Source organism: Triplophysa dalaica, chromosome 17, assembly GCF_015846415.1.
Source record: "Triplophysa dalaica isolate WHDGS20190420 chromosome 17, ASM1584641v1, whole genome shotgun sequence".
In the NCBI taxonomy this organism is placed as follows: domain Eukaryota; kingdom Metazoa; phylum Chordata; class Actinopteri; order Cypriniformes; family Nemacheilidae; genus Triplophysa; species Triplophysa dalaica.
The window spans coordinates 20,786,124-20,806,812 of record NC_079558.1 but is presented as its reverse complement, the minus strand read 5'-3'; the positions used below and the strand labels follow the sequence as shown (position 1 = coordinate 20,806,812).

Genomic DNA, 20,689 nt, shown 5'->3' with positions numbered 1-20,689 from the left:
GAGCGTGCACTAATGACATCTGACCTCTATCCGTATGAAGGTCGAGATGAGTGTGAGGGTCTTGACGTTACCTCGCGGTTGTCAGCGACGATGATCAACTCCACGTGCTTGGTGCTGCTCTGAGCATCTCTTTTATACTGCAAAGAGGAGAAAAATGACAGGAAATTAATCGAAAAGAGGAAGTAAAGGAGACTGTTAATAGAGCATCAACTTAAAAATCTCCCACGAGTCCATGATCACCGTTTCAGCACCTTACTGCTCTATTACCAAAGCAGTGTTTGATTGAAGATGCTGATCTGGGTTCAGCAATGCCCTCAAACCTCATCCCATCATCCCCTCCGCAGTGATGTGCTTTCCAGGAGACCGTTTACTTTAATAGCCTTCTGATTATCGGGCAGTCTCATTTTCTCAAGCGAACAGCCCACTTCTCTTTTAAAGTATTTTAAACTCTTCTTTCAAGTGTAGTGATGTGTATTTCAAGTTTATCGTGTGCATTTAACACACGACTCGGGCAGAAGGAAAAGGTCAAGTTAGGTAAAAAAAAAGGGCTTGGAAATGAAGACAGAATGCGTCCTTGCGTCAGGTGTGTTCATATATGTCATGTTTGGTGCGATTAAAACAAACTCTGGTATTTGTGGTGGTGGTTTACTTGTGTAAGTGTGAACGCTGCTAACCAAAGCCTGGTACGCTCTTAACAAGCAGAACGAGATGCTGAAAAATGAACTCTGGCGCAGTTCGATTGAAATATGAACGCAACACATACCAAACGCATCGGCCTGAACCAAAAACAGGAAGTGATAACAATGTACGACACAAAAATCAAATGATTTGGTCAAATGAAAGGAAAGTTTATTAGATATGTGCTTGTGCATGTAACGGGTGACTTCCTGGCACTGTTTTGACTGCTTTAAAAAGAACCAAACTAAAATGCGAGACGCAATACTCAATATTTTTTTTCCCGAAAAGCGCAGCTAAAAACGCGGGGTCTCGAGAAGCGGCAATCCCAACACCACCACTATGCACCTCCTCCGCCATGTTGCCATCAGATAAAACAGTTGTCATGCCAACTTGCTACTGTAAACAGTCAACGCTTGCCCCGCCTCCAAATTCTTCTGATTGGTTCACTGCTTTTGAAACTGACATTGATGAGCAGCGCTGCATGAAAAATGCACTTTTTTTTACTTGACACGGCGTAAAAAACGCAGCGCTCATGTGCGATGCGCTTCAAAAGACGCGAAACACTGCGTACATGCACGTCCGTCAAACGTGTTTACATAGAAAAACTCTGGGAAAGTAGCACATTGGAATGGAAAAATGCGTTCTGTCTGAAAGGGCCCTTAGCATAATGAAATGTCTTCCATGTAATTCTCAGGCTTTGTATTCTTTGTTGTTTTTACCATGCAAACAATTACCACTTCACAAAGATATATCCCACTAGCTCTCCTTATAAATTATTTATATGTCTAGCCGTGATTATTTAGTTTTCATGTAAAAGTGTGACACAGAAAATGTTGTTATTCAAGCGTAGTAGTAAATTCCCAGTGGAGTGAACTTATGCTCGATTGGCGCTCATCACTGCACCAAAATGTGTTTGCTATGTTTAGCTCTACTCATAGAGAAAGAGAAATAGAGCGAGTGAGAGAGAGAGAGAGAGGTCACACTATCCTTCACCCATTAGAAACACAAGATCCAACCAGGACCCCGAACACGATCTCATCTTCAGGCTGTATCTAGAAAACCTATTATACTGTTGAAACCTCTTATCTCCATATTTTGTAGTTCTCATTTTTGGCTATAAATCAGTCTTAATAATCACCCATTATGTTTGTCGCTGGGTTTTGCAAATATCTAAGCAATAAAAAGTACTTGTCAGCTGAGACAACACAATATTGAGTAAAAAGTGTTTTATTCCATTTCTTAAAAATCATCAAATTTGGACATCTGAGGTTTCAGAAAGTCAGGAATGATATATAACACTGTTTAAAATCACTTTTTTATAGATATATAACATTCTTTGGTTTGGGGTAATTGTCACCTCATTGGGCTATGGTGTGGTTAACTTTGAGCACGCTGAAATGGGCTGGAGCGATTCTTCCATCTCAAAAATTTTGGTACAAGAGGTCACGCTGTGACGTTTAGATCTTCTATTGGTCTCACGCACTCACGTGACGCAAATTCACAGGTCAGAGTTCACCAAACTTGAACTTTGCTACACAACGAAATGCGAAACATCTTCGGACAGGCTTGCGTTTCCGGTCTGTCGCATTCGCATGCGTACGAATGGATGTCAAAAGAGTGAAAAGTCAAGTGTGACTGTGGCTTTAGTAGGAGACCAACTTAACATCAAAACCAGATCAAACTATGTATATATTTGACTTTTTACCACATTTTTTTATTAAATAAGATGGTTTGTGTAAAATCAGAATAAATTGGCAGTGTAAATCAGATCAAAGTGTTTAGCTCTCATGAAGGTGACCCTGTTCTTTAGAAAGCACTAGGTGTCTCACTTTCAATAGAACCTGTCTCATACAGTTTCAATGACTGACCTTTCTCTAATGGAAATAACAGTGTGTCAGGATTTCTGTGAGAATAATGAGGATTGTAGCAGCTAAAGGGCTAATGAGCCCTTAGAGCTGATGTGCTTCTGAATGAATAAAAACAACCGTAAGAGACAACACAGCTTTGCCATTACATCTTCTGGACAATACAAAATTAAATCCTAGAAGTAACATTTAGATTTATGTCAAAAGTTGTAATATGACGCTTTATAAATAAATCCACAGTTTCATCACACACCTTGACAAAAAAATATAATTAATGATTAATGTGACTTAAATAAAATTACATAGCATTTGTAGGTCCAAACACCATTTTTGTTCATGTACCACAACTCTGGTAACAATATTAAGATATAAGATAATCTAATTGAATTACAATTTGACATTTTTTCAAATGGATCTGTTTAATATACATACTAATTTACAGCATATTAAATGTATTTACATATTTTTATTAGCTGCAATATTAGCAAAAATGTAATTTCCGCAACACGTCTTTACCGCAGCACATTTTCAAGGTTTACTGTATATTGCATTACAAATATAAATATAAACATGTTCCAGATTAAAAATCTTAATGATTCCATGCATTTCGTTGAACTTATAATATGTATTTCAGACTCAGAGGGGTTGATTTTTTTTATTTTGGAGAGTCAAAAGTGCCCGCAGTTGCAGAAACACCCAGAAATGTAGATGAATGAAATGAGCATGTTCGTCAGATACATTATTGAGTATGTGTGTTTGAGATGGTGCACAAATAAATAAATAAAAAGTTTCTGAAACATGCATTAATATAGTATACTTGTTTGACTGTAGTCTACGTGTCCACAGAAGGATAAGTATTGTTTGATGCGGTACGTCAGAGTTAAAATGTCAGGGCAACGTTGAAGAAACACTACTCACCCTGCTGCTGTGAGAATAAAAATTCATTCTTGTAGTGTTGAAGAACTCTGTGGGGTGTGAAATGTTGTGACCATGTCCACACGTCCCCTGCTGGAGTTTAAAGTGTCCTCCTCTATAAACACGATGTGTGATGCTGTTCCCATCCGGCGGTGGCTCCAGTATGTAAACTTTATCTTCAAGTGAAATCAGTCCCCTGTAGATACAAATATAAGTTCAAAAACACGTCAAAAACATGGTGACAGTATTTAAGGTGACAGATTTTTTTAAACGTTTCAAATGAACATAAAGAGCACATCTGTACACTGGCTCATGGGCAATATGGCTGATAATAATCTTTTTAAATGAAGTGCAATTTAAGTGAGAAAATGCTGAACAAACACCCTAAATATCTAATTATATATGCAGAAAAATAAAAGATAATGTGTGTATATATATATATATATATATATATTCTTTAAATATACTGTATGGATATATGAAGAGTTTGGTTCCAAAAAGAGATCACTCCATTTGTATAGTGCATTCCAAACTGAAATTAGTTTGATTTGTTTTAAGCCATAATAACAAGAAAAATACGGCTAATTTACACAATAAAACAAAATAAAAACATGATAACAGAATAAAAAACTTTAAAAACAGTGTTCTCATAGTCGAACCAAACTCTTCATATGTATATTTATGCCATGGTCTGTTTGAATACTGGATTCTGATTGGCTGGAAGTTTTGCATTTAAAGCCTTTAACGCACGGGATTAAAATCCTTTAATGCAAGACTATCCTGCTTTTGAGAGCTTAATATCTTCCTTCAATTGAAATTTTATTATAATTAATTTGCATACAAACTCGGATTTTATAAAAGAATTCATGAATTTGTATTTGTACATCTTTGCACTATAGCCCTGTTTCTCAGGCTTGGAAAGGACGGCTTTTAAAAAGTTGAGTTGCATTAATATTTTATGATGATGTTGAACTGCAGATGGAACAGAAGAGAGAGAGAGAACAGAACGCTGATATCGCATGAGAGGAAGCTCCTTCTCATTTTCCCACAAAATTAGACAGCGTGAAGTTTTGGAAAGCGTGGTTTCTCAACACATCCGCCGGTCAACAGAAAGTCCATTTTCTAGGACATTTTGGCTAAATAAATCTTCTCCACAGATCTAATATTACTGCTTTGTGGTTCTTGGATCCGCGTCTGCGAGCCTCTCGAACGTTTTCTCCCTAAATTGAAGTGACATTCTTCTCGGAACGGCCAGCACTTCGGGCTTTTCCAGAAGTTTGAAAACGACATTGTTCGAGATCCCTGGAAGCCCCGCTCGCTCAAACACTGCCAAGAAAACCTGTAGATATTTGTTCTGGCAGAGTGACGTGGAGTTTTTGTTGTCAGGGGAGATCTGTGTGCCTGCCAGAGAGACAGGTTGATGTGATAGCCGAAATAAAACTGAAATAAAGAACTAAACAGTAAGTGGTGTGACTTTAGGGAGATCGAGCATATCTGATACTGTCCGGTGTAAATCCCACATATCCGTGCCGTTCTTTTCTTTCCCAGATCGAAGTGTGAAAATCCACTTTAAGCATCTCATGTGGCATCTGATCATTTATTATAAAGTTATCACGGTGATGTTCTGACAGAAACTATTACAAGAGAATCACTTCCCTAACAGAGTGACTCCATGCACAGTTTTTACTTCTGAAAGTACAGCGAATGTCTTCTTTCGGGTTAAGGAATGCAAACATCACCACTCCTTCATAATTAAAACAGAACGTCTGGAGAATCTCCTCAGGAGCAGCGGGAAGTCTCTTGAGAACTTCACACAATGTGATTAAATTGACCTTTAATGAGGTCCGGTCCTCGTGTAACTTGACAGAGTTCAGTAAAGCAAGGAAAGAAGTGAGGAGAGGTTCATGTAAAACCTTTCGTATTGGGATGAGTGTAAGCTCACCTGAGTCCGGTACAGGTGCTGAGGGTGACTTCTGACCCCGGGTGTCCCTCCACTTCACCATGATAGAAGCAGTGAGTCTAAAACACGAGCACAAGAACATGCCGTTTACAGGTCGGGGCAAGTTGTCACAATTTTTACCTTTACTCACAAATTCGTCCTCTGTCACTGTTTGATGTTGACGTTGTAATTTTATACAATTCATAAATTACAGTTTCGCTTAGATATTTAAAAAAAATATGATATATAATTGTTTCAATTGTTAACATTTCAGATGGCAATTTCATATCAAGATGTGTTAATTTTCTGTCAATATGTTCATATTTTACATTTCGATGTCCCAAAAGTCACAAGAATCATAGATGAGACATTTATGAAAGTCGTTGATGATGCTTAAGTCTCATGTCACAAATGTCTCTGTCGTTTGGGTTTGAGAAGAGATGTCAACAATGTGTCAAACTGAGATCAGATTTGCCATGTCTGCAATCAAAAGTCAATATTATTGAAGATCTCGATACGGACTCAAACATTTCTCATCGAATTTACTCAAATCCAGATTATTTAACCACAACAATCTACATTAATTTTAACACTGTCTTTGTAGGTCTTCACGCAGCCGCAGAGATCTGGAGAACTTTCATGACCTGGAGGGTTAAAGTCATTCTCAATCATCATGATGTATTTAATATTCGAGTCCAGCTCATAACAGTGTTGGGCTGAATCCGACCGGCCCGCACGAGTCCAAACGTTCCTCTGAGGAGTTCTGCTTCAGGATAAAATTATGATACGCTGGACACACAACACACGACTATAAAACAGACTTAATCAAAGGCAGAGGAGTTCTGACAGACCAAAAACACACACACACACAAACCCCGACTGAAAGAGAACACACACACAGTCAGTAAATGCATTCAGATGAAAAGCTCTGTTCGCCTCGGCAGTCCTGGATTCCATCAGAAAAGCCCGATTTATATTTGAGGAAAAACACACGCTGTTCTGTTGGACACATCAAATAAATCAATTCAATCAGCAGTGTTAAATCGCTGCATTAGAGTATGACGGTACATATCCTCCGACGGTAGAAATTTGTCATCCTGTAGAGATGTCGCTGTACCAGTTTCAGAGGAAAAATGTGGAAGAAAATGATGTTACGAGACATACCGTGCCTCACTTGTAAAACCTGGTGTATATTTCTTCTTTAAAATGATGAAACGCACGTTCTTCATTAGAGATTCAGAAGAGATCTCATGATTGTCTATGATGTTCACACATTTCCAACAAATCAATCTCAATATGAGCGTGAAAAATTGTGTACGGACTCATTTTATGCAGACATTTTTATAGTATTTTTTTAAAGAAATGTGGTATGTTGCCTTCAATATGTTAAGCATTCAATACACCAAATGATGCCAAAACATGCATAGCGGAATTCGTCCATATAATACATCATTTCATATAAAATATAAAAAATTTAGAGTCAGAGTTCTGAAAAATCACTTAACTAAAACTAACATTCTATAAAAAAAATCGTAATGGATGACTGACTTAATAATGAAAAAAGAGAAGCCAATAACAGCACCGAATAGATGGGAACACCTTGTTTCAAAAGCATCTCAAGGTGAGACCTCCATAAGCTGCTTGATAAATGACAAGAAAACATTTCTGCAAATTCACATTCACACATTTGAATTTTTTTACTTACAACATAATTCCCATATAGTAGCTCCCTTTGTTTTATTTCTTAATTTTGACTAGTTTCATTGTTATTGTTAAATATGGAAAAAATATTAACACATAAGTGTCCGAAACTTTTAACCGGGGGTATGAGTGAAATACTGTAGAAGTATAACAGACTCAAACCAAAAAAAAAAACTGATTTTTCTGAAACTTAGTGAGCCGACTATGTAGGCAGCATGATAAACACTACACTAGATTAAAACTCATGTAAATTGTCCTTAAGGCATGTAAAACCAAACTTCTCAGCACTTCGTGAAAAGAAAAAAGATTTTATTATATAAAATATAGTGAAAGAAAGAGAAACTTCTGTCTGTATCTCAGCTCAATCTGTTATTTCTTAAAAAAAGAAAAGAAAAGTAATGCAATATTCCCTGAATGCTCCGGCATGGGTAGATTTGGTGTTTCACAACACGAGAAAGTGAGATGTGATAAACCCTTCTGACTTTTTCTGCTTTTTTTGCAGAACATTGTGAGGCAATGCGTCCCTGTTTTGTTTTTGATGGGAAACAAGAGTTCCAGGTCACGTAAAAGCAGCCAAACGCCCAAACTGAAGGAGGTCAAGAGGGAACGCTGTGCTGTTGTTTGGGCCTGATAAACGGATCCGAGACCTCAGAACACAAAACAAGACACGTACTCCGTCAGACTGATCCTAGACATGTGTTTAACACACACAAATGCAGAGAAATCTCTTCGTTTTTTAAGGTTAAGAGTCTGTTATACATCTACAGGGGATCTTGTGATTTTTGTAAAAGCAAGTGTTGACACAGTCAAACATACACAGAGATAAAACCTTTGACAGGTTTTCTGTATAGCACATGATCTGTTGGACGTAAATGATGGTTGATTGTGATCTTACCGTGACATTTGGTGAGGTGGTGACACGTCCGTCCTCCAGGTAGTGTGTTTCTGTATAGTGACTAGCAAACAGACCTCTGCAACACAAACACACATCATCTGAAATCAAAACTTATCAAACATGAAGCGACTATTCTTCCTGGCTGACGTCACTTGCCAATCGATACAAAGAAATGAAATCTTGCACACATCTTTTTTCATTGAACACTCTGTTTAGAATACATTTGAATGCAATTGTCCTTTTTTCGCAGGTTGCTCATTTCGACAATGAAATATTGAACCTCAGATCCAAAGCATTGGCGGGCCATCAAAACATTTTAGCCCGCTGTGATGGCTGCGAAAGGATCTCCCTCTCTCTTTGCTCAGACAGTGTTGTCATCAGGTCCTGAGAAGAATTACGACATCTGCTTTTCATCTGTGATTTGTCAGAGAAAGTGACAAACTGGTGGAGATGATCAAAAAAAATCACTCGCTCTGAAAACCTCACGGGACGCCTCCAACTGACTAAACCAGACCTCTGACCGTCGACAATAAAGTCTGGAGCACATGGAAGCTCTTCTTGACTGAGAAATGCAATGACTTTCATTGAAAAGAAATTGCATATAAACTGAAGTAAACTCAACTCTGAGAGAGGAGGACGTTTCAGGGAAAAGCTTGTGTTTGAGACTTGATCCGTTAAACCTGTACTCTCTGTAAATTAAATTATGATGTTTAAAAGCTCACTGTGGGGAGAAGACTCTGCGTGCTGTGAAACAACAGAGAATCAATGAAACAGCAAGGTTTCCAAGAATATAAGAACAAACACTTTAGATTTAAAAAAGCTTTTAGTAGAAAAAAAGCAGGCAGGCAAGTGGTCTCTCTAGCGCGTCTCTAAAGAACAGAACATTTCATTAATTGTTAAAAGCCTACACCGATAATGGACTGTAGAAGCAGAATGTTTTGGGAAATAAAATTTCTGAATAAGGTTTATAATAATGGACGGATGTTTAAAAAGGTCCAAACTCACACCGTTCAAGACTTACAAAACTGTGACGCAAGATAAACAAGCACAACAAAAGAGGCCTGAAGAGAGCTATTCATGATCATCTTCATTCATCTGAATGCCTGTCTCCGCATCACAACATCCCACAATCCCTTAAGTCGTCATGCCACGAATCACTCAGATAAAACCATACAAAACATTTTACTTTGTCCCCTAAATAAAGCTATCGTATTAAAGTGAACAAAAATCTTTTTGGATCTTGACATGATGAATGTCTTCCTTCAGTGAAAACTAGAGTGAGCGTTCTTTAATCTTCATTCAAGTTTCTTTACACAAAGACCAAACCAACACGTGGCAAGAAAGTTCTGGTTTTGGGTCAACGAATCATTTCACCACTTCATCACTACGTCTGATACTCTGATACCCTGATACTCTTCATGAAATCTTTATGTATCGCCACCAGCACATCCGTGAGAAACCCTGCTTCCACAACACCCACAAAACATTCATTTAACACTTAAAAACAACCATCAACCAAAAACATTCCCTCCACGACGCCGTGGTGACTGTTCTCTCATTTATTTTCCAATTATTCACAACAGTAGAGAGCAAACAGAGCGCGAGATTAGCAATTCTTTGCGAGATGGCGAAAGAAGCGAAGGAGTAATTCTGCCTTTCATGCTGTGGCACAACCAGCAAAATGCAAAAGAACAGCTAATCGAATCCCGTGTCACTGGAGGAAAATACCCCAGCGTGGCACCGCGGTTTCCCACGGTCACTTAATGCTTTGTGTTCTCACCAGATAGGAAACCAGAGAGAAAAACGGCAGGGAACAGAGCAAAACACGCTTTCTGTACTCGCACCAAGTGTGTTTGAGCCGAACACTGCTACTCGCTGCCAGATTTTAATGAAGACCAAACACACGCCAAAACAAACCTGCTTTTATAATTCAAGCACTAAGATTAAGAGAGAGAGAGAGACTTTTAACACACCTTTATTTTAAAATCATTATAGTAAACAAAAAGAGAGAGAGAGAAAGAAAAGATCAACTGAGAGATCAACTAAACTCAGATTCAGCAGGAGTAAACTCACATCCTATCATGTTTCTCAGGGAGAAAACGTGTCACGGATCAATTTAGAGCATCTGAACAATAACGAGTTCTTCTTTTTTATTTTTACACTCTGATTGTCTTATCAGATGGTAATTGAAAGATTGATTACTAATCCAGAGATTCGATTAAAAACGTTAATTTACCACGATTCACAGCTGCTAAGATGTGCTTCATTGAGCAGAGGCGTGCTATCTATCATCATTTAAATCATTTGGATGAAATGGTGAAATGAAAAGTTCTTAAAAGGTGCAATTGGAAATATTTTTCAACAAAAATGTTTAATTGAGCAAGTACAGAAAAAACTCTCTCCTTATTTAACCAAGATTTACTTAAGCAGGCTACTGTTATAATGATGATTTATAATTCGAGCTGTGAGGTACGATTTTGCGTGAAATGTGTGCAGTCATTTGACTACAACCAACGTTAAGATACAATGAAACCTGTAACGTTTTCAAACGGAGATAAACAGCCAAAATTAAGTTCTAACTAACTTTGTCTTGTTTTCTGGCACAAATATCTCAAAGTTCTTCAAGACACGTGTACTTGTAGGTAGAGTCAGTACACTTCTCTAGCCCCGCCCGCTGGTTTACGCAAGACAATTCTGAAGTAACACAGGTGTCGCAGAACCAGATAGAGCGAGCAAGAAATAAACAAACATTGCGTTAAAGATAGCTAAATATTGTGCCATCTCTGGTTGTGGAAGAATACAGTCGCTGCAAAACCTTCCTTCGGATTCCGTCATTGTTGTGGTTTTGATGTTTTGCGAGAGGTGCACTAAGAATCTCATTGTTTGATCTGACTACAATGACAATAAAAAAGCTATTCTATTCTATTATATTTCAAGTGTAAACCACACGAAAACGCAAGCCGCACTGCTTTCTCTCTTCAAATGCTCGTCACGACTGTGTCGCTCCCTATTTGCGTGCGTTCTTCATGTGTGCGCGGAAAAGAGGCGAAATGTGAATCGGGCCTAAGGAATTCATTTTTTTTGCAGTGTGAGGATAGACAGACAAAAAGCACAGAATAGATTATAGCTTTTAATCTACTTTGATGGAGGAAACTGAGCAATACCTATAAAGCAGAATATCATAGGTTTGGGTGAAGGTTTACCTAAAGTAACTCTCTGCAATCAATTAAACAGCGAAAAGCTAAAATACCACTCATACCACACTCAGCATTTCTTCTTGTGTAAATAATTCTATAATAGTTCAAACAATGACTTCAACTCAACTCAAAAAATAAAAATCCATTGAGATCATGTAATGCCAAGTTTATACAAATCTCCTGTGTCCGTGTGTGTTACAAGACATAAAAACATACCACGCAGGAAATCTAAGATTTAAAATCCCAAGACATTTTATGCAAAATCTATGATGTTTATGGTTCAATATCTCTCTCACTGGACACAACAGATAAAGTGTGAAATACTCAAACCCCCGAGTCCCGAACCCGCCAAGAGTTTAACAATGGGTTTAGGACCATGACATCCCCTCAGTGAACAGTTTCAAAGCTAGTGTCTCATTTCTGGAACACTGGTGTGATGAAGGAACGGGTGAATTGAAACACAATGCTTGCAGATACTCTTGAACTGATGTAATGACATCTTATGGCAAAACACAGACGGTTGCCAGTTTTAAAGCTTCGGCTAATGAGAGAGAAAGTTACACCCCTGAACTGAATCATGGATGATGTTTGTTTCAAACAGCGCTTGCATGACTGAAGTGCTTTTACAAGAAGTGTCACACGCGAACAATCAAACGCTTCATGTCGTCTGTGGTTTCTAACTTGTGAGGAGGCACAACACACGCTGTCCTAATGCAGATCCCAACTGACATTAAAAGAATACTGAAAAAGAAAAATACTGATCCTTAAACACATCAGGAAATGAGATCATACTTAACATAACCGCACAGTGATCTGACCTGAACCATGCAGCACACATAAAATCATCTGTGTTTTGGGTCAATGCTAATAATGCGATGTATCGAGATGTCATCTTAACCTGCTCGACTCCGACAGAAAAATCACAGAGGTCTCTTTAACGGAGAGCACATGGGAATGCTTCTCATTTGTGTCTCAGATATTTCTCCAGAGAAAAAGAGTCAGAAATCTTACAAGGAGATGTCAGAAACTGAGCTCGGATTGGTCAAGTCTGCCATCAAAAGTTATTGAACATCTCAATGTGAACTCAAACATTTCTCATCAAATTGACACAAATCCAGATGATTTGACCTCTACGATCTACATACTCTTAAAGTTTCAACAATTATAACTTCATTTCATTCTGTTTCATTCCTCCACCTCAACTTTAAAAGAAAGTGAAAAGAAAGAACTGAGAACTTCTGAGCAATAACGTTTGATCAAATAAAAAAAACAGTAAGATCCACGTGTTCTCTTAAATCCACTTCATCATGTTTTTCTGAATCTTAGGGCACATCTGGCCACATTAACGCACCACTGACATCAAGCACACACCAGTTCTGTGTGTGTGTGTGTTTTTTTTCATCATTGATAACATCACACTTTCATCCACACACCCTGTCAGAAACCAATGAGGCAAGAATTTCATTCCGATCAGAATCAGATCCTAATCTGAAAGGTTTTCGTGAGGTCATCATCTTTCATATCTAACAATCACTCGTCGCCTGTCTCATGATGTCAACTCTCTCTTTCACTAACCTGACGTGTAAATCAAACCCAACAAATCAAAAGCTCATAAATGTATTCAGATAATAAGCAGATGAATTTGTTCAGCTCAGGACAGCTGCTGGATCTGATCCCACACATGTTTACGCTTATCGCTTGTTTTACAGCGGATTTACTCATTTGAAACCTCAGCAATAAACAATATCATATGAAATCACAACCAAACCAAGTAACCAAGGCCTTTTTACGAACAAGGGTTTGGGACTTTGTCCATTTTGTCAAACAAAAATAAGCGGAAGGCTTTGGTTCTGTTAACCATACGTGTCTCGTCCATACTGCTACATTAACATTTATGAATTTAGCAGGCACTTTAATCCAAAGCGACTTACATTGCATTATCCTATACATTTTTTGTTGCTAAGTACGTGTAATCGCCTTGGATCGAACCACGACATTGGTGTTGTTAGCACCACGGTCTTACCACTGAGCTACAGGAAAGCTACACCCTCCTGTGGTAGTTTGACTGGTTTAGATACATTAAGAAACATCTTAGAAATAAAACTAAAACCCAAAAATGAAAATGCGCATTGCTTTAAGACTCCAAAAAATCCTAGCCGAATGCACCGAAGGACTTGCATGTCAAACAGAGACCTGAACCCTATCCCATCTGTCCGGTTTCTGGACCTGCTTTCATCGGCCTGGATTTTGGCTGGATGAGGGCTGCTAATCTCCTTTGGACCTCGTTGTGCTTTTTCATCCCGAACACTGTTTATCAAACATGTTTGGATGTCCGACTGTTCCTTCAAATGGTCCCACGTGTGCTTAAAGCAGTAGAAATGTGACGGACAAAAATCACCCAGTTCTACGAGCCAGACAGAACCATCTGGGAATACAATTTATGTACCGATTCATATGAACACCATATAACTCCACAAACCAGTGCTGCCTAAACTAAACTAAATTAAATAAAAAATCCTTGTAAACGTCCCGAGAAACAGCAGAACTGTTATTTCACAATCTAGAGTAAAGAGAACTGAAAATTGGAACATGAATACGGAAAGAAATATAATTGTGAGCGCTGAGAATTCTGGGTGAACTAGTCCTTTAAGATGACGTTTTTGGATCTTCTACATTGATGATGCAAAAATTTCAATTTCCCAGCATCACGAAAGCATGAAAATGAAATCTGGGAAAGTTTAACTCATTTTTTTCTGCACTGAATCATCAGACATCCATTTGCTTGTGTGTCATGTTGGGTTAGAATCTTCAAGAAAGCCCTACTGTACAGATCACCGTCTGGACCAGACACTGTTTCACATGGTAAAACTGACTTCTGCTTTCATAATTCACCAAATGAAAAGAACATTGTTGAACAAAGCACACGCTGGAGTTTGCGTCTGTGTGTTTCAAATGAACAATTTGTCTTTAAATTGTCTTTGTCTGCAAGTGTGTGAATGAGAAGAACGTTGCTGTTCTATATTCATGAGAACTCTTCACTGGAACTAATGACTTTAAACCAGACGTCTTCATTATTCTGCTGCTGCGGTAAATGCAGCGTAAGACTACAAATACATGTTTTATATTTTAGATATTTTATTATTACGTTCGACTGCTGTTTTAGTCTTTTGATGCTTCAATATCTGAAAGAAGGCAAAAAATGTCTTCACTTACGAAATCACAATTGGAGCCATGTCACAAATAACACAGATCTTGTGTGCAACACGTCTCAATCTTCTTTCAAAATGAGAACAAAAACAAAACATCCATCCATCCATTTTCTACCGCTTATCCGAACTACCTCGGGTCATGGGGAGCCTGCGCCTATCTCAGGAGTCATCAGGCATCAAGGCAGGATACACCCTGGATGGAGTGCCAACCCATCGCAGGGCAAAACAAAACATTACATCCACAAAAGTATAGGATCACTTGACAACAATGTCTCTCGTGACCTGTTTTGAATCTGAAGGTGTAAGTTTCAATGTTCAAAATCACGTTTGTAGTATAATTATGTCCAACATATTCATTTATTTCATGAGAAAACACATTTTTTGTTAAAAAATGTATATTTTTTAAAGACATTTACATACAAACGCATTTGGCAGAGGCTTTTATCCAAAGCGACTTACATTGCCCTATCCTATACATTTATTTATGAGTATGAGAGTTGATCAGATGTTTGTACGATCACATTCGTCTATTTTAGTACAATTTGCTTTGGTGCCAGTGATGTCAGAGGTGGTGTTAGGGGCGGGGCTTCAGTATTGCTTTTTTCCAAGTATTCCTTATAGGATTCGCAACAGACAAATTCGTACGAATTATCCACCTAGTAAAATAGTTACCAAATGCTGTGAAATCAGGTTGCAATCCCTGCGATCGAGCCCACGAACTTGCGGTCGCTAGCGCCGTGATCTAACCACTGAGCCATAAGCTTGAATGCATGACTTGTACCAAATAATCAATAACAAGCAGCCAATAACAGTCCAGCATAGATGGAAATACCATAATAGTGTATGAAAGCTTCAGAAAGCTGAACGATAAGTGTACGATTTAGCAAATTCTAGACAGAGGTTAACAACTTTAAGAGGGTTCATTTATTTTGGATGCTTTTAGTCACAACATAATTCATCACAATCACACGGTAAAAGCTAACTATTTTACGATGTGGCTAATGTTTGCTTTTTCATACGAATTTGTTCGATCTCATTCGTATATTTCAGTACGATCTGCCAGTGACGTTAGGTTTAGGGGCGGGGCTTTCGTATTGCTTTTCGCGAGTAATCGTACGTTTTTATATGATTCACAACGTACAAATTCATACAAATTAGCCCCCTAGCGAAATAGTCACGAATTCCTGTGAGATCTGGTTGCATAATTTCCCCAGTTACATGTGTTATTTCATGGTTTTGATGGGTTAACTATTATTCTACAATGTGGAGAAAAACTATGAATAAAGAATGAGTTAGTGATCCTAAACTTTAAATAGTAGTGTATTTGTCATCCCTTCACAAACAAATCTTCAACACAACCAACATCTCTCTCTAACTTCTCTTCTTGTTGTGTCAAATGATCTCCATAAGGTCCAGAGCAAAAACACCCTCAAACACTAACAGAACAAAGCTTCTCTCCATGTCCCCCATGAAGAGCTGTACCATTGAGTATTTCTCTTTTTCTTGCATCGAGAACCTCACACACGAACGCTCTCTGTCCTTCTGAGCTCATTCTCCTCCTCCATTGCCCTTCTGTCTCAGACCGCTGGGCTTTCATCGTCGCATTCAAAGGCGTCTCTGTAGGGATCTCTCACACACTCAGACTTGTGCTCTTGACTGTGACCACACTGGTGATTAGAGTAAAACATCTGCTTTCTGCATGAGCGACAGTCTAACAGCCCCCACGAGTCTCTCACTCTCCTCTGCTTTATTGTGCTTTAAAGCCTGTGAGTGAAAGAGAACTGCGGCCCAAACCGAATCGACCTACTTTTAATACATGCATGGGAATATCTATTAAACAGGACATGCCAAACAAGACGTTGAATATCGCTTCTGCGTTGTGTTAAAATGAAACAAAATCTCCTTACAACCCATTTCCTTGAAATTATTAACTTTTCAAACATCTCAAATCAATTCAAATCCAGTAAAAACTCAGGAACCGAACTAGAATGAAGAGACTAAGTCTTCACCAAACCCTCTCCCACAAAGTGTTAAATGTCCTTAGCAGATCTTCTCAGCTTTATAGAGAAATGATGTTTTACTGCAGCGCTCAACTGATTTTGTTTGCCTTTTTTTTCTAGCCGCCGTCCAGCGCTAACAGAGCATCTTCTCAAAAGCTTATTCAGCGGAGGCTGTCGGAGCGCATGGATCGACGGCCGTGGGGTCAAAGGTCAGCAGACGACAGGATGCTCAGTCTGGAGTCATGCATTGCGTGAATGTGAGGACAGGATGTAAAACAAGCAACAAAAAAATAAACAACAATGACACGTTTGATATGTTCTTTCTGCAGAGAGGAACAAGTTGTTTTATCGATGTCCAGGTATTTAATGATTAGAGGTCACATGATCTTGTGTTTTGGAACAGAGCTACTGTTTAGCTTCATACCCAGATGAATTATGATACAGAACAATGTAGAACGGACACATTTAATTGAGATTTATGCATTTGGCATACGCTTTATCCAAAACTTACTGTAAATTGCATAATCCTATACATTTATACATAGGTATGTGCAATCCCCTGGAATCGAACCCATGACCTTGGCGGTGCCAGCGCCACGCTCTAACCACTGAGGAAAGCTCCAAATCAATCAAAAAATTCAAGTTTCGTCCACCATATAAGGTCAAAGAACTCGAAACATGACATCACTACAGAGAAAAGAGAAAAATATGGACAAATGTAATGGAAGTGGTATAAGAGCCAGCTGACGTGAGTAATGCTGGAATACCATTCTCTGTCTGTAATGTAGTGCTTCTAATTCTAAATCTAATATAAAAAACAGCTCTCCACATCTACAACTCTAACTGGCTGAACATTTAGAACTAAATAAAATACAAATTGCATATAAGATATACACGCACGGATGCACACACACCATGATCTTTAAAATAATATTTAGGATAATAAAGAGTAACTAGAACATTTTGGGAAGAAGGGGTGAGTGCGAGTTGCACTTATAAAACGCGCTGCTTTGATGCTAAAAATGATTGCTCGGGCGATCTGAAAGATTGCTAAGAAGTCCTGAGTGGTTTCCAAGTTGTTCTGAGTTGATGCTAAGCTGTTGTTGTCGCTAAAGTGATCTGGGGTGTTGTTAAGGTGATAACCCCTTAGCAACCACCCCTAACACCTTGACAACGCCCCAGATCATTTAAACAAGTATTCCTAAGCCCCTTAGCAACCACCCATAACATCTTAGCAACGCCCCAGATCACTTTAGCAACCACTCACAACACCATAGCACCACCGATAACACCTTAGCAACACCCCAGATCACTTTAGCCACCATTCACAACACCTTAGCAACCACCCTTATGAATAGTTGCTTAAATCATTTGGGGCGTTACCAAGGTGTTATGGGTGGTTGCTAAGGAAAATACTTCGAAAAGTAACACATTTTTCTTTTCTTTTTTATAACCCTTTGGAAAAGCCCAACTTGGCTTTCTTTGTATAAAAAAACGGAACATTCAACAACATCTCTTTTTGTGTTCCACAGACAGACAGATGATCATAACAGCCAGTCCATAGAGACCTGCAGCATCATCTGGAAAAGGACTTCACACAACTGACCTTACAAGCTGAACAGAGAAGCAGGGGGATAATGTGACTTGTATAAAACTATTGTATACGTAAAGTGAGTCAAGAGTGAGGGGGGGTGCACATATTCATGCCTACTTTATTTTGTATAAATCATGACATTTCCATAAAAAGTTGTGCACCGAGAAAGAGAGAGTCGGTCTGGTAATCCAAATAGTCTGTAACAGAACACACCTTCTTCATCTGCCTCCTGGAGGTTTATTAAATTCTTTCAGGGCGTTTCGGGTTTTTTAACGAATTTAGAATGTCAAGGAGCAAACATGTTCTTTTAATGACGCCTCTAAGCCAGGAGATAATTGGAGATGTGGATGAGGTGATTCTGAGAGCACACAATTCCCAGCGAAAGAGGCTCGGGCTTGTTTTTTTCCGGACTGTTTTCTGTAATTAGCCTCTGGTGTTATGAATCTCATCCCTCATAAAGCACTGCTGGGCTACAAAGTTCATGTTACTATGATCAAATTGCTTTCTCTGTAATGAAGTCAGGTTATGAACGACTTTCTGTTTTAAAAAATATATAAATTAGTCGCAGCTCTTCTGACAGGGTCGTATACAGCGAGGGAAAAACACATGCTAATGAAACAATGCATCTGTCAAAAAATGTGCAAGATTATGATGGAAAACTAAAGTTGAATTTGTTTACTTTGACATTAAACTATGTTTAGTGATGTTTTGTATAACTTGATGTCCTGAATCAGAACCACACCATTGAGTAAAAATAAAACATGAGAAAACAAAGAAAAGCAATATCTTGCACAAGCGTGGCATAGGGATGTTTGTGTAATTGATATGAGAAATTTTCATTTATGTGTCCAGGACATTACAATCTTATCTTCTCTAAGGTCTCCAACAGCCAACAGGTTTTTGGTATCGTGTCGAAACTGACAACGTGTTTGATAACAACATCTCTGTTCATGAGGTGCTCTCCATCTGTTTCTTTGACACATATTGCCATGGGAACAATCCAAAATAATGTCCCCCCCTCCGCTCTCTTTCAGTCTGAGCATAGCAAGCTTTTGTTTTGCATAAATACATGCGAAAATAAAACTTCGGTCATTATTTACTGATCCTCATTACAGTTGATTTATATCAAAGCAAAGTTTTGAGAGATTTTATTTATTTTTGAATGAACAATGTCCTGAAACATACAAATATGTGTTAAAATTAGACATCACCCAAATGAGCTGAGATACGTACTTAATAATCTCAACCTGCAAATGCATTAACAAATACTTGAATGATCCCATATCATTTTTTTGGAGCGGAAACAAAACCCGAGTTATTCCCAGAAATAACATTTGAAATTGTACGATTTAATACAATTGTTCAAATAAACTGAAGAAGAATCAATTGAATTCATGTTTTGATCTCGACGAACTGAAGGTTGAGAGTGTTAGCGCACATCAGATTCATTCTGAGCCATTCTGTCAAACATAAAATAAATACATAAAGAAGTAATACATCTATTTAAATATAATAATCTCTCTCAATAAAAGATTCATTTCATACCGAGTTATAGAGCAAGAAACACAAACACATCTGTCTGTCTGCTGGTGTGTGTTTCTGTGACCCTGATGGCAGTTTTACCGTAGTAAAGAACATAAACCTTATACATGCTGATTTGAGCAGAAATTATAGATTCTGAGCTTTTTGTTTAATAAGTTTGTTTTACTGGTTCTCTGTGTTTTTGGTGATATTTGAACAACTGGTGCACATCAACTTCACCAGAGCTCTTTCTGTAACAGCACTACATTTTTTCATTACAGTGACGTTTTGGATTGACATGCAGACTAACAGATGTCAAAGATGTCAAAAGAGTAGAAATTTAAGGTCACCTCACATCAAAACTACAGTTGTAACTATATACCTGGAAGCTCACCAACACATAAAATAAGTGCTTTTAGTATACTTAAAATAACAAAGTGTACTTTCAGTCTACATTTATGTACTTCTCAGAAACATACTTTATGTATTCATAAAAAATACTTTTGTGAACTAGTTTATTTTAGTTTAGTTCACGTAACTAAAAAGTGGGCTCAAATAGTATTCAAATAGTACACTTACAAGTATACTACTAGTACACTGATATGAGTATACTTACTACATATAAAACACTTAAAACATACTTGCACTTTATTCAGTAGACTTAATTAAGGAAGAGTATTAGGACCAAGCAATAAAAAAAGAACAGAACCATGTCGAGATTAAAGTCATTACAATGCAAGATTAAACCCGCAGTTGTTCAAGAAAAAGAGTTGAAATAAAATGTTGAGAATAAACTCAATACATTTAGAGAGTAAAGTTCGAGAATAAAGTTTTTCGAGAGAAAATCTTTACATTTTGAAAAAAAACTTGAAATAAAATTTTGAGAATTGACTCACTATACTTTGAGTATAAAGTCCTTGTGGTTCGTGAAAAAAACTAGGTACATTTCGAGATAAAATGTTTCTCCTGGACATGCAGTTTGTGTTAATGAATGTATAAAATGTCAAGATTACATTAAAATCTCAAATTTTAATAGAAAACTGTGTTTATTTTCACCATTATTTTGTGGAAATACATTGTAATGACTTTAATGTCAACATTGTTTTATTCTTTTTTTATTGCTTGGCCCTAATACACTAACGTACTTAATAAATTGAACTTGAAGTACACTTATT

General features: G+C 37.9%; 1 protein-coding gene across 1 annotated transcript in view; it reads right to left on the bottom strand.

The window, feature by feature from the left end:
* Positions 1-20,689, bottom strand: part of LOC130438786 (disintegrin and metalloproteinase domain-containing protein 12) — a 92,026-nt gene that overhangs the window by 47,454 nt on the left and 23,883 nt on the right. The window contains exons 4-7 of the mRNA XM_056770955.1: positions 7,994-8,069; positions 5,401-5,477; positions 3,462-3,654; positions 72-137 (exon numbers count right to left, since the gene is read on the bottom strand). Of these exons, the coding sequence (XP_056626933.1) occupies positions 72-137; positions 3,462-3,654; positions 5,401-5,477; positions 7,994-8,069 (412 nt within the window). The remainder of the gene's footprint in view (positions 1-71; positions 138-3,461; positions 3,655-5,400; positions 5,478-7,993; positions 8,070-20,689) is intronic.